General features: G+C 39.7%; 1 protein-coding gene across 2 annotated transcripts in view; it reads left to right on the forward strand.

The window, feature by feature from the left end:
• Nucleotides 1-15150, forward strand: part of slc66a2 (solute carrier family 66 member 2) — a 35161-nt gene that overhangs the window by 7090 nt on the left and 12921 nt on the right. For both annotated transcript variants that reach the window (XM_080862591.1, XM_080862592.1), the window contains one exon: nt 9330-9546. In XM_080862591.1, coding sequence (XP_080718717.1) covers nt 9330-9546 — 217 coding nt within the window. The remainder of the gene's footprint in view (nt 1-9329; nt 9547-15150) is intronic.

The following is a 15150-nucleotide window of genomic DNA, read 5'->3' on the forward strand; positions in this document are numbered from 1 at the left end:
CTATTTGTTTCAAGATCACCAGATATTTTCATTTAATGAGAGAAATTGCCCTTCTTTTGTAATAGTCTAAACGACTGTGGCATATAGAGTCCTGCCTAAAAAACTTTAGCCACCCTTCATTTCTTTATATTTTGATAGGAAAATGGAAATTATGATATATCAAAATGTGCAAACACATATGGAAATTTATTTTTCATAGATTCAATAAAAGAAATGGGAACAAATTATTTTCTCTGGAAACAGCATGTTGGTATCAAAGTGCCTAAAGATACAATTTGTTCTCTTTAGGGTATCTGTAGACACAACACCAGTTCACATTTTAGTTAGGTGCCTTTTCTGTGTTTGAATGATTGATAGGTCAATGTTAAGTGGCCTAGCAAACAAAAGCAGTCCTCTGAAAATGATCAGAAAGTGAGTGGAATAAGCAGCCAATGTTCAAAGAAAAACTTCAGAAAGCCTGGAGAACTATTGCTCAAGTCCGCTTTTCTATAAAGACAAGAAATTCTGGCTCCTTCTAATTAAAATACTAATAAATGAGAAGTAATCAAGATTTGTACACAGTCATATACATATGTTTAAATGTGTATATACTTGCAATTGGTATACACAGTTCAATTGGGACACAGCATGAAGAGAGGGCTGTTGTTTTTGCGATGGACACTAGATGGCAGAAGGAAACCATAGATGTGCGAATTGAAAAGGCAGCATGCACTTTTAGTTCAGCGTGTCCGAATACAGAACAAACTTCCCTGTTTAGTTTGTAGTGCACAGTAGACAACATGGACAGAATTGCTGTTTTCCTGTCATGAAAAAGTCAGAGCGCAGAATCGTTTTTCATTAGCGTCATTGCTTCTTTGATTCAGTGTGTTCTGACCTGTGTGTGTTGCTGCTGTGTGACTTTGACCACATGTGGAAGCTGCCATCGCTGGGCTCTGAATGGTCATCGATCAGTGAGCTCTGCCAAGTGTCATTAGACCCTTGCTGACAGAAAGCCATGTTCTTTGATCGCAGCTTTGCTGCCTTGCTGCCTTGCTGCTGTTCATTGATTCACTATTGAAAATATCAAGAGCAAGCATGCTGTAGTCCACCGTCGATAAAAAGTGAGAAAATACACAGGGAGAAAAGACTGTTAGATCAAAACTGCGGCACAGAACAAACACATTAGAGAGAGCAGATATTCGGTTCACACCATGTCGCTCTGTAGTGACTCACTGTGGTGCTGTTTAGTCCTCAGGACAGTTTCTCAACCTGTGCATTTGTCTGACTGTCCAGTTTGTTCCCTTTGCGTTCTCGGAGCCTCAATAATACCTCATTTGTTCTCATAAGAGCACAGCAGCATTATCACACCAGGCACCTTCATGAAACAGCAGGACATTTGCACCTAGACAGACAAAATGTAGGTGACTTTTAATAGAACTTCCCAGGACTGCCCAAAGGAAGCTGCAATAAATGTGATAAGCTGCAACCTTTCTATATACAGGTGCCTCAGACTCACTCACATATGTGTGCGTCGGTGCTGGACTGTAAGTCTTTTGTTGTGGCATGTGTAGTTTTGAGAGAGAAGTTAAGTCCTGGTGTAATAGCAGCTCAGTGTGATTTATGTGCAAGACTGCCTGCTGCAATCCTTTAAGAAGATTAAAAGATCAGATCATTTGGCTGTGTCTGAAGCAGAAATGCTGGCAATCACTCAGGTGGAGGTAAAAGGATTTGGGGGGAAAAAGCAGGAAGACAGTGCAAAAGTTTGTTTTTGAGTCAAACTTTTTAGAGGATCTATAAGAGGAGGCAACAAGGAAACCAAAATGTGAAACTCTACTCCACCATGACAGGAACTGTGTTGGTTCCCTAAAGGGTGCAGCTCTCTCCGTCACATCCACACTTTCATTTGTTTTGAGCTCCATTCAGTCATCTAAGTCATTTGATTTTTATATTAGGCCTTTTATTACTTCTGTGAATGCAAATATCTGACATTTTTGCATTTGTTCCAGTCAGCACATCTACACAGAGCTCCAGGGTTGGAGCAGGGGAAATTAGTTTAGTATGGAAACCCGAAAGCTTTAACAACAGTTTTAACAGATGGGTCAGTGTACTTGTACTTACTTTAACTCCTGATTTTTACTCGGCTATCAGCTACAAAGTTACATATGCAGGGTGTTATTATGAAGAAGCTGAGTATCTATCTTCAACCCATCTTTACTTTGATGGTGTTGTCCTTTCTTTTGGAATCTCATCATCATGATTAACTTGATGATGAAGAACATTCTGCTTCCTGACACATCTTCTTAAGGCGCATCCACACATGAAGCAACTAGCAGTCACATGGCAACCAGAGACCACTGAAAGTCAGTAACACCAAGAGACTTCAAATGACTGCTAACAGAATAACCATTGATGACATGAACTGGGTCGAGCTTTGAGACAAGCCACTGAAGCACCAACCAGTGAGAGCTAAGAAGATATATGACATATCAGTGAATGCTAAACACATTAGAAGAGTACCAAGGCAACAGAAGCCTACAATGTCCACTAGCGACTGGCCATTAATGACAAAGCGATGAGCAGATCACTTCCCTGACATCCTACTGTGAACTACACTGGAAAATGGAAACCTGGCAGTGTAAAGGGAATGCTGGGTATCAGTGTTGGTGACTTTTAGAACGTCTACATCAGGGGTGTCCAACTCCAGGCCTCAAGTGATTAGTTCATTATCAGGCCTGTGGAGAACTACAAGACATGAGGAGGTCATTTAGCCATTTAAATCAGCTGTGTTGGATCAAGGACACATCTAAAACCTGCAGGACACCGGCCCTCGAGGCCTGGAGTTGGACACCCCTGGTCTACATAAACACAAATTCATTCAGAGTCCAGTCACAACCACACATTCCTACACAAATAGTGACAAGGTTGCTGCAAAATGACTGTCACCTGTACAGTGCTGCAGACTGAATAGAGTTGGAGAAAATGGACTGGTAATATTAACTAGGCAATTTTAGACTCCATGGCAAAACACAATATATATCTTAGTATTTCTATGAAGTCGGCGAAACACAAGCCGTTCTGGGTTCTTTATGTTCCTTCTCAGTCATGTGGCTACACCCAGATGGTATACAATCCCAAATTCTTTTTTTTAATTTAAGATTTTCTTTGATGTAAAAAAAAATAAAAAATAATTAGTAAAAGTCCAAATGTAAAAAGGAGTCTCTTTTTGTAGCATTTTTCCCACAAAAAGAAAAGCGTCCCTGTGCTGATGTGGTGAAGAATTTAATAACTACAGTTATGTTATGTGATTATGTCACAATGATTCAGTGGTCCCATATCACAGAGATGTTGGCCTAATGATGTTATGGAGGTACATGGCAATACAAAAGATTTCCATTTCTTTCTATTGTCTGGGAATGGCTCATTGCTCATTTTGGTCCCATGGGGGTCTGCACCTGTATAGCTTCATTGGGTTTGGCAGCTTAGAATATATCACCTTATCCTGTAGGTGAAGTTATCCATTCCCTACAGGCAGGAAGGAGCTGAACTTTTAGACTGAATGTGGAGGAAGTTGCTGTGACTTGGCAGTGAAAGCCTATTAGTCACCGTGAAAAAGCTACCTGTCCAAATTTCAGAAAATGAAGCCCGCTGCGATCCAGGTTCAATTTCCCAGGTTGTTATAACCGTCTTTTATAATAATGTTCTCGCTTGTCCCACGGGTGCTTTTGAGTGACAGCCATTATTTCAACTACCCCCTTAGACTTTTCTGGGGCCTAACTGAAGCTGGCAGGAAACAGCCGGTAAACAAGCGATTGGAATCGCCAGCTCTGACCCGTGCCTTCCTACACATGTACCGCAACCCTGCGGGACTACAAACTGAGACATTCGGCCACCGCAGGGAGTCTATTGTGTGCAGCTTCAGTCTGTTCCCACACAATGCCACAACGGCTGCCACACAGCATGGGGATTAAAGGGGAAGGCAAGAATTCCCCCGGGCACGCAAGTGGCACAGCAAGAGAGGGTGTATGGTAGGGAATGGCCAAGGTACACTACAGTAATAAACATCCATTTGTGGTCGCTGTGAAGTGGGCCGACAGACTACTTTTAAAAAATGTTTGCTACTTTTCAGTGCTGAAGGCAAATAAGTCTCCAGAAATTGCACATGCATGATTGAAAGCTGATTACGAGGCAGCACCGACGTGAAGGAGCGCATTTACTGAAATAGGAAGCTGAAATTGCACAACAGTTAAGATGCATGTCCCGGTCACAGTGTTTGCCTTTTATTTGCGAAGGTTAACAGTCTTCATTTGAAAGGTGTTGCAGAATCGGTGATCATGCAGTCAGGTTGCAAGATGGAAAAAAATGAAGCTTTCATTTCATGCTAAGGCATGAAATGAAAGCCTCTCCAGCCCCCGGTTCATTACATCAGTGAAAACTGGGAGAGAAGTCAAGAAAAAGAAATCCTGTCGATACATTAGTGCTCACACATTTACATCGAGAAAGAGAACAAATGATGTTATGGCTCAAAAAGGTTAGGGTGCAGTATGAAATTACCTTTATTAATTAGCCTTACACAGTGCAGCTTTCAGGTTTCTTTTTGGGGGGTTTTAACTCGATTGTATAGGTAACAGTGAGGCTACACACTGCACTACTACTAAGTAGCAGAAGAGCTGATATAGGAGAGGCATTCCACTGCCTATTAATTACATCTATACATCCATTTTCTTAACTTGGTGTATCATGCAGTCTTTCACAGGACTAACAGAGAGCATCCACACTCATGTTCACATCTGTGGCTAATTTTGAATTACTAATGGTTATGTGATGCAATGCAAAATACTTTATTTATACTGTATTTGGAAAATTGTTTCTTACAGCAGCTGAATTTATTGACGTTTTTATTTTTATTATTATTATTATTTTCTCATTTGCACCTACGGTCAATTTAGAATCACCAATATGTCTAACCCCATGTATGACTTTGGACTGTGGGAGGCGAGAGTACCTGGAGAGAATCCACTCTGACACAGGAAGAGCATGCAAACTAAGCACTTTTTATTTTTCAATTTCCTGAATAAGATATATCCTGATATATCTGGAATCAAACAAAACCCCACCCTTGTTCTTTAGATTATCTTGCAGGGAAGCCAGTTTTCCTCATAAAAGGTCAGGATTCTCCAAATACATGCCGATATACATCCTGCTGGTAAAGGATGTATATCGGGACATATACTCTTGATGGTTCCATTTCCAAACCATAAATGCAACTTATCACAACAGGAATGTATCTGAGTTGAACATGGACATTATACTTGGTTACAGACAACATTGAAAAGTAAATATTCCTGTCATAATTCTTTGAGGTCTGCTTAAAGTCTGTTTGAAGTGCATATGCAGAGCTGGTGCATTTTGGTAGACAGCCAAAGAACAGCTTACCACAAAACGGAAAAGTTATGACAAATCAGACTATAAGGCAAAAAGAAAGTGCAGCTTTATGGTTTCATGGACAAAAGAATTTCTGTGGCTGCAATATGACGAGCTAAATAACCAGGGCTGCACATAAGTGGTCCGCAGGTGCGCATTCGCTGTCAAAATAAAAAACACGCACAAGGGTTAGGGTTAAATTTAAAAACTGTACTTTTGAGTTAAAATATATATTTATAATTTTAATAAATGACAAATTAAAAAGGCATGAACATTTTTTTGTATCGAAAAAATATTGAACCGTGACACCAAAGTACCGAACCGTGAATTTTGTGTATCGTTGCACCCCTAATATATATATATATATATATATATATATATATATATATATATATATATATATATATATATATAACTCATTCAGTTAAAAGCATGATGGAAATTGCCTAAATGAAGAATTTTACGACAAGGAGCAGGTGCATCTAGTACAGGTTAAACTGCTGCAAAAACCCACAGAGCCCAGCAGCCAGTGCAACAAATTCTGGATCTTTGGCTTTTCGTTAGCATTAGCAGCACATGCTGCGTCTGATGTGAAAGGACCTATATGCTGCGCACTATGACTCACAGCAATGGTCCCGGGTCAGCCCTGACTTTGTGTTAAGCTAATCCTAAAGTAATAATGGTTTTTCCAACCACTGACATACCACAACTTTATCCTTTCAACAGCTGCTGAAAGTTAGGTGACCTAGCTTCTATCGGATATTTATATAGAGATCCTCCTCCAGCTTCAAACTGTATTACCCTTCAAGGACCTGAAGCTCCATAAAGCACCCCTCCGACAGCCAAACCCATCTGTTCCCTGATTGGTCAATGTCATGTCAATCACAAATTTAACTATCCAATCAGATGAAAGGAAGAAAAATAGGGTCAAAATTCGTACTTGTAACTTGAAACTTGAGTGCAGAGTTTGACACTTATTTTTTGGCAAAGTCCACACACAAATCTTTTTTACGCATACACATCTTTTTTACACACACACACAAATTCTTTTTACACATACAAATCCTGATTTACAAGTACAAAATATTTATGACCACAATTTGAGCCCATACTGGCACCCATTGTTTTCATTACCGGCAGTCACATGTGGTTCCTACCATATATTCAGTTTTGTACTTGTGGTGTGATGGCTTTAGCTCTAGGTTGGTGTTGAACGATGTTTGATTGCCCTTCATCACTTCTGACTATATTTGGCTGTTATCACAGAGTGCCAGCCTGGTGCTGGCTGGCCCAGATTCATAGTCCTTTGGCTCAGCTGCAAGCAGGGCTTCACAACCACACCAGATATCTACGCCTGCAGTATAAACACTGCTTTAGAGCACACATAACAGCTGTCTGTGGGTATTCTTAATTAAACTCAGAACAGGAGTAAGTACATGCTCCAGCGTACCACTGAAAGCTCCACTTTCCTTTTGTTCAATACTATATTGTGTTACCATCTTGGATACTGATTTTTTTTTTCCATGGTAAAATCTTAGTGTGTGCTGGATTGGCAGGCTATGACCTGCTTTAAATGGCTCTTTGAGAATTCAATTACATTTGTTGTATTTGTTTAGCTTTGCTTTCAAAGAGATACAATTGAATTGGCTCAGTTTTAAAGAGCTGGGTTTCTGGCACAGTTTCGTAAATATATGTGGAAATGCCATCGAAATGTCAGAATCGGTTGCCATTAATTCTGTAATGAAACAACCATCCATTCACTCTTAAACTCAAATGTCATAAACATTCCCACTCTTTTACTTCAGATTTTATCAAGTCTGTGTGAAATTTTAAAAAAAAAAAGAAAAAAAAGAAAGGGATTGTCCAATTCAGGCATTTGGCTAAGCAATGGTTGGCATTTGGTATTGTTTTCTGTTTTTCTTCTGCAGTTCATAGGCTTTTCTCAGGAGGCCTATACAGGCCTATGCAGTTGGCCTTCGTGGAGCACTTAGATGTGCCATTTAGATAAGCAAAGCCTCATTTAGACATGATTAAGTAAATCAGCTCGATTACATTTGTTGCTTGTAGAAATTGCATTTGCGATGCAGCAGTGGGAGTTCAGCCATGATTGGACTTTCATGGTTAAAGCTTTCACTCTCCTAATTTTTTACTTGTGTTGTGGTTTCACTGCCTTAATACAATAACGATATATCGCATGTGTTTAGTCATCAAAGACTTTATAGGCAAAGTTGAATTAATGTCACCGTTTCCTTCAGTTAAAGTTGAGTCTTGGGCGATGAAGCCGGGAGACATAACAGTGTGATTGGTATTGGCTTGTTTGCTTATTACAGGAAGACAGTGCTGCTGTGATCAGATTCTTTACCTAATAATTACATACACAAGAATGCACATGAGAGGCACTGGGACTGATAACAGGGTTTAAATCATTCATCAGTGTCTCTATTCCCATTCATCCCATTACTACAACGGAAAAGAAACACAACCTCGGCTGACCGTCACACACTCCTTTCACAGTTTTTCACCACATTCTCTCTTCCTCCCCCTCATCCACTCATCAAGACCACAAGTAAAATGTTTCTGTTTTACAAGAATCTTAATGAGAACTGATTCCAGTGGGGACCGGCTCAGATATTTGTTGCATGGTAACATGGTGTGTGTTCTGATTATGAGAAGGGAATTGTGACATATTAATTTTTGTAGTTATTTAATTAAATAAAAAATAACAGCAGTAGTTTGTTTGATTTTATCAACTTGAGGCTTCAATAAATAAATAAATAAAAACAGAGAGGATTAGTAGATGATCCCTTGTCTCCAGTGCTGGAAAACAAGAAATTGGCACCACAAAATTGCCTTTGACTATTAAACGATGAATCGAACATCATTTCCAAATGGTAATAAGCATTTGGGATTTTAATTATGAATGTTAAAATTCTGCCCTACCTATAAGAAAAATACACCTTCTACACAAGAAATATTACAACTTAATGTGCAGATTACTAAAAGGTTTGCAGAGCTCATCCACTGAGGATGAAGCTTTTTTTTAAATTAAATTACAAGTTACAAGAACATTTACCCCAAATGCAACGATTTAATGACGTATTCTGGGGTACTGTTTTCAGAATTTTGGCAATAAAAATATCCTAACAGAGTAAATCCAACTGAATTCACCTGATTAGGGTCATGTATTTAAATTTCATTTAATTACATCAGATGAAAGTGTCTCCACAGTAAAAGAAGGCCATGTCTTCCTGGTCAGGGGCTAATTTAACTCCATCTGATTAGGTGTAGGTATTTTAACTCACCTGGTTAGGCTTAGGCACTTAGCAATTAGGATCAACCCAGTGGTTCCAGTGGTGACCATTGGTGGCATGGTGGTGCGGTGAACAGCATTTCCTGGTTAAATCACAGACTCGGGCCTTTTGCATGGAGTTTGCATTAATCTATATGTTGATGTGAGATAAATAATGAGCTTGAAGTGTACAGAATAAAGCACTGCATCAATGCATAGTTAAATGTGGCCAATAGTCTGAAGGACTTTGAGTATTCAGTAAAGCTGCATCAAAACATGGAGGATTGCTTATCACAGATCACTGTGAAGCCTGACGGTTGGTCAGTAGTGAACATTCCAGGAGCCAGTTATCTGGGAAACCATCGAATGTTTTTATTGGCCTGTCAAATATCAGTCACTGGTATCGTGTGTGCTCATTGGTTGCCAGCATAATCTTTTAAAATCGTAATCACATGAATTTACTGACTTTTTATAGTCTCTGGTTTTAACGGATGCATCTTAAGATTGGAAAAGCAGTATATAAATAAAAGTGCCTTCCATAGTTGGGATTAGACCATTAGGAACCATTTTTTTAAATGAATCTTTTTAGAAGAATGATTTTTAAACTTATTTCTGTGTCTCTCATGTTATGCACCTTTAGATTTTGACTGGAACTACTTCTGGTCATGGAGTCGTTTTGTGGACTATGTGCAGTGCGTGCTGGCCTTCACTCTGGTGGCAGCGTACATCACCTACCTCCTCCTGGACTCGGTTTTGTTCGTGGAGACTTTGGGATTCCTGGCAGTCTTCACCGAAGCAATGCTGGGTACACCGCAGCTCTACTGCAACTATCAGAACAAATCCACAGAAGGCATGAGGTACATCTGCCATTTTCATAAAGAATCCACTTTATGTATTCAGTCATGAGGGGATGCAATGGATAAAAACTTGGATCTTGAAAGCAGACTCAAAGCAAGCATTGTGGGAATATTTGGATTAGAAGAAAGGCAGATGAAAGCAGTACTGAACTCTTAGATCTTTTTCCCAATTGTATCAGCAATGACCTTCTAGAGCTCAGTCAAAGTGCTTGTGAAGATTTTATTAAGATTGGTATTCTCATATATACATCCCAGTGACTGAGCCCTACCAAAACACAAAGCAGACAGTTATTAGACAATACATATGTGTTCTGCTGTTTTGGCGTTGAGCTCAGATGACAAGTTGAGGTATCTCCATGTGTTTTTTGGTCAAATTCCTGAGCAAAAAGCTTTGTTTGTGGAGAAACCAAAGAGTAGCTAACAGCATTTGGAGGGCTTGGAAGTCATTTTTACCCTTACCCTTAGCCGCTACAATACTTGCAGCTCGTTTTATGAATGCTCACCATTCGAAATACTGTAACAAAAAATTATTACACCAGGCAGTGACTTTGAGCCACTGTAACACCCTTATTCTTTTCTTCTTCTGACGTTCTGTTGTAAATCTGCTGCTGTGTGTGAGATGATTATCCTGTTGCATGAGATGACCCCACATTTGACTCTAGAATACTTTGGTAGACAGAGGAGTAACTCAGGAGCTGCAAAATAGCCCAAATCATCACACTTCCACCGCCGTGCTTGACAGTGGGTTAGGGTTAGGGTTTGCGCTGATGTGCTGTGTTTGGTTTTCGACAAACGTGCTACAGTGCATTATGGTCAGACATCTCCACTTTGATCTCGTCTATAAAAGGAACATTTTTCCAGATGTCTTGTAGTTTGTTCAGTGCAAATTTGGGACGATTTATGTTTTTTAAAGATCTTTGTTACAAATAAGCTGCAACCATTAAGCTTGTTCATGATATAATTAGCCAGTTGTTTAATTACTTGTTGCTTAGACATATAAAACAGCCAGCAAGAGTTTGTAAAACAAATGTACTTCAAAAATAGAAAAAAGGAATCAATCTTAAAAACTACTGAACCCATCAGTTGCTCAGCTGACACTGGTCTATTTATGTATGCAAGCCTGCAATTTTCAACAACACTGTCATCATGAAAGACACATTGATCCGGGCGGCTTTTTAAGCTTGTTATTGGTGGTGCAAATCTAAATGGAAAAAACATCCCAGAAGGTATGCAGTTCTCAGGAAAGCACCCTAATTGGCAGTTCCCGCTAGAGGGTCCCAAGAAATCTTTTGTCCAAAAATGCAGTATGACACTGTGAAAGTTAAGCCACGCCCCCAAATTCAATTGACAGATGTGTCCTGCAGGGACCTGGGATTTTAACTGGATAACAAACATTTGACCCAAATGTTCTCACCACTAAAATTTCAAAAGTTCTGACATGACGTAAAGGTTCAAATCTCTCATCTTAGAATGGAAACAAGGAACCTTACACACTGTATTCCTATTCATTTTAGTTGTTTATCAGACTGTATTAATGTTAGACTACAACCCCCCCCCCCCCCAAAATCAGAAGATGGGAGATAATAAGACCCAAACTTAGAAAAGGATAGACTCAGTCTTCAGGCTTCTTAGAGAAGTTTGCCACTATAATCAACTTTAAATGCAGAATGGTTATTGGCCAACACGCTCTTATTTTCATCAACTACTTAGGTCTTCAGTGTAATTTATCGAGAGTCAGCCCAATGAAAATTAAAACAGATTTAGTCCTGTCCTCGATTAATGATACTGTCTTTGCCCTGTTAAATAATGTTTCTTTTGTGAGTGCCGCTTCCATCACAGACAGCTCTGTGGCTGTACAGCAGCACACCGTAATGATTCCAGATGATATTGTCGCACATGTGATCATTAACACTGACACATGCTTATTAAGTATCTCTGGCACCTGAAGTAAGAGCACGGCTCACAGCAACCATGTGTTAATTCAGCCTGACAATTGGCTATCTGAAGTTTTGCCTGAGAATCAGTATGGTAATGAAGTATTCTGTTTCCCCACGTCAGTTGCTAATGTGTCATTTAGGCTCATTAATGAAGATCTGCATCAAGCCTCAGGCTGTAATTAGAGACTGTGATATAATATTGATTTTTTGAAAGCATATACAGTTTCAGAATTGGCCCTAGCAGCTCTCTGAGCTGTGGCCAAGCCCTGGTAACTGCTTTTTGGAATTGTATACTTTGTTACAGTAATTGCAGGCATGGATTTAAAAAGAACCCACAGAGAATCCATATGATTAAACTAGATTTAGATAGAGATGTTTAAGTTGCTAAAAGTACTTGGAAAGATTAAACTGATGATGTCCATATGAAAAGACCTGTTCATCTGAGATTGTTCACAGAACATGCAATAAAAAGCTTTCTCACAGTGTGTGTCCTGCCTTAGAGCAGAACCCCACACACGCACACTCATATACCCTCCTCTCTGCTGGTTGACTTTCTGCGGCAGACAGATAACAGAGCTCCAGCAGGGCTGCCTGTCCACTTAACCGGCCATGACAGCTCCCACGCTGGGCCTTTCCATACCCTCTCTGTCCAATGCCTTATTTATTTTTGATTTCCTTATATTTTCTGCCCACCCGACACTCTCTCCACCACCAACATTGTCCTTTAAGCTCTCTACACTGTGTGATTGCTGAAGGACCCCACACTCAGTTGTTCTTATATTGCTAAATCTGGTGCATTTTGTGATTTTTGTGTGATTAGAAAGTGTTTCTTACTTGTTTGCTAGGTTCCTCTTCCCCTGACAAAGTTAGCTGTTTTCTACACTGCATTTCGACAAACCTGTAGGCAAAGGTTGTAAACATTATTTTGGGTCAGGGCAGGCATAATGGTATCTCTATGGTGCATTGGAGACTGTCTGTGCTCTCAGTTGTACTCTGTAAAATATATTTTAGATGCTCTAAAGGAATATGTTGGTTTTTGTGCTGCTTTTATGACTGAGTTTCTTGTTCTGGCCTGTAGAAAAGAATTTTATTCTTCTGAAGTACTGACAGCACACAGAAATGTTTGTCATTGATGTTGATAGGAAGAACCATATATGCTGCTGTCAAAACAGGAGGAAAAAATTTTTGTGGGAAAATACATCATGATGGAATTACAGGCAAATAGCCAACAGCCGTTTTAATCATAGATTTAATCGGGCTCTACGACGTGTTCCACTATCTGTATTTACAAAAAGATTGCAATGGCAAGAAGTGGGAACTCTCTTTTACGCAGTCTTGTCATTGCAGTTGCTGATTTTTGTGACTCACCGTGTTGCTTATGAATTTCTAGGAGTTTCTTTCTCATCTTGATTCATTTAATTAAACTCGGCCCTATATGTTACACACTGTTATGGCCCGTCTAGGGGTGGCCAGACCACAACATAAGGGTGATCCATCCTCGTCAGACCCCGAGCAGCCACATCACACAATTGGTGGCATTAATAGTAGTTTAATAATGATTTATTTACAATATGTTGATTCATTAGGTCATTTGACACAAAAGAACTAGCTGGCTATAGCTTCGGGGTGGACCTAACGCCAAAACAACAAACAAAAGGAGCCTATCTCGAGGATTTACCAAACTTAACTGACCAAAAGAATCAAACTAAATGAAAGCAACTTGCCTCCCTAACGACGAAAAACAGGAGAAAACTATAATCAAACAAAAAGGCAGTCCACCCCTACATGCTCCTGTACTCCTGGTCTGCTGGTTGGAATGAGGTGAGGATGAATGACTGGCCGTCCATGGCGGTGTCATCATATGAGCCATCTCCAGCTGGTTAGCCAATCCGTATGATCCTTCTTCTGGTTCCACCAATCACGGAGAGGTACCTGTACACTGAGATTTGCATATTAAACAGCATTACATCAGGAGTCGTAACACACATAGTCACATGACAAAGAACATTTATTCTGAGCTCTGTACAGCCCAGCAAAGAAGTAAGTACACTCTTACTACTTCCTTAGGAATTAAGAGGGCAGATGCATGTTAACACAATGCTACAATCTCACCAGGAGTGGTTATCCAAGCAAAATGACTTCAAGATCACATCAGAGGAAAAAAAAAACCCCAAAAAAACAAGTGCTATATCTTAGCATGTTAAATTTTAGGTTTATACCTTGTTTAGATATCAGGTATGAGCTGTCAAACAAGTGACCAGTTCAGATGTTGTCGGTAGAAAGAAAGCCTAACTACAGAGGTACTGTAAACACTACTGTAAGCCGGAATAGTGTAGCTAGCTAGACTTCTGAGATAAAGTAAATTTTGTTGTCTTATATTGTAGATTAATGCTTTCCAGTAAAACTAACCAAAGTCTCCCCCCCCCCCTCATTGCAGCAGATGGCTGCCTTTCCCTTTGCCCTAGTTTTGCTCCAGGTTTCTTCCTGTTAAAAGGGAGTTATTCTTTCCCACTGTCACGATTCCCTATAAAGTGCCTGTACATAGGGAATGACGACTCTTACTTTGAGATTAATAAAATGGAACTGAATTAAACATCAGTTTCATTAGTTTAAAGTTTTTCACTTTAACCATATTACCTTGCCATGACAACAGATTCCTTTTTATTTTCTGCTGTGTACAGTCAGTTCAGTGAGTAATCGTATAGGATCTTTGTCGCTGCATCTACATCTAACTAACCACCACTATGTTTTCATGGGATCACAAGTTATTGAATAATTAACCGATTAAGGTAAATAGTAGGGGTGCAACGATACATAAAATTCACAGTTCGGTTCGATACTTTGGTGTCATGGTTCGATATTTTTTCGATACAAAAAAATGTTCATGCTTTTTTAATTTGTCATTTATTAAAATTATAAATATATATTTTAACTCAAACGTACAGTTTTTAAATTTAATGTTGCTGAAACAAGTAGTAATAAAAAAAAATAATTCTATCTGATCGAGAAATCACTCATCTTTGGAAAAGAGAGTTTATTACAGAGAAATGGCTCTTTCCAAAATAAAAGCTATACTACAGTATACGCTTCTTCTGGGCTATATTCTCAGCAGCATATTAAACATATCAGGTCCCCATAAGGAGAATCATGTGCTAACGGCTGTCTAAATGACTCGGGTAAAGTTTGTAGCATGCGTGCTTGTTGTTTTTGTCTCCTTCCACTTGTCTTTGCACTAGGATGATGTCGGAGTAAATGTGCAGTCATATTCGTTGTGTTCCCACTAGTGCTGTCAGCGTTAATCTGAAATGACGTTAACGCCACAACACGGCAAATCTCCGTTAACGAGCTACCGCGGATCACCCCGTGCGTGGGGCTGGATGGGTCAACACGTTAACGAGCAAACTGCGCTAACGCAGTAGTTCCCACCCATGTAATTGAGCATTGCATGGCACATCCGACATACTGTTTTACTTTTGTCCATGACACACTTACCTTCAGGGTCATATGTCACATGAAAACCAAGATAGTTCCAAACGCCACATCTGAATGAGGGTGGGGGGGGGTTCAATGTGCTATGTTGCAAGGAGCTTAGCTTCTGTCTTGCTAGCTTGCGCTGCGCTCAGTGGATCTGCGCTCGACAGTGCTGCCTAGGCGGAGTAGTCGAGCG

Source organism: Rhamphochromis sp. 'chilingali' (genome assembly GCF_963969265.1).
Source record: "Rhamphochromis sp. 'chilingali' genome assembly, chromosome: 17".
NCBI lineage: Eukaryota > Metazoa > Chordata > Actinopteri > Cichliformes > Cichlidae > Rhamphochromis > Rhamphochromis sp. 'chilingali'.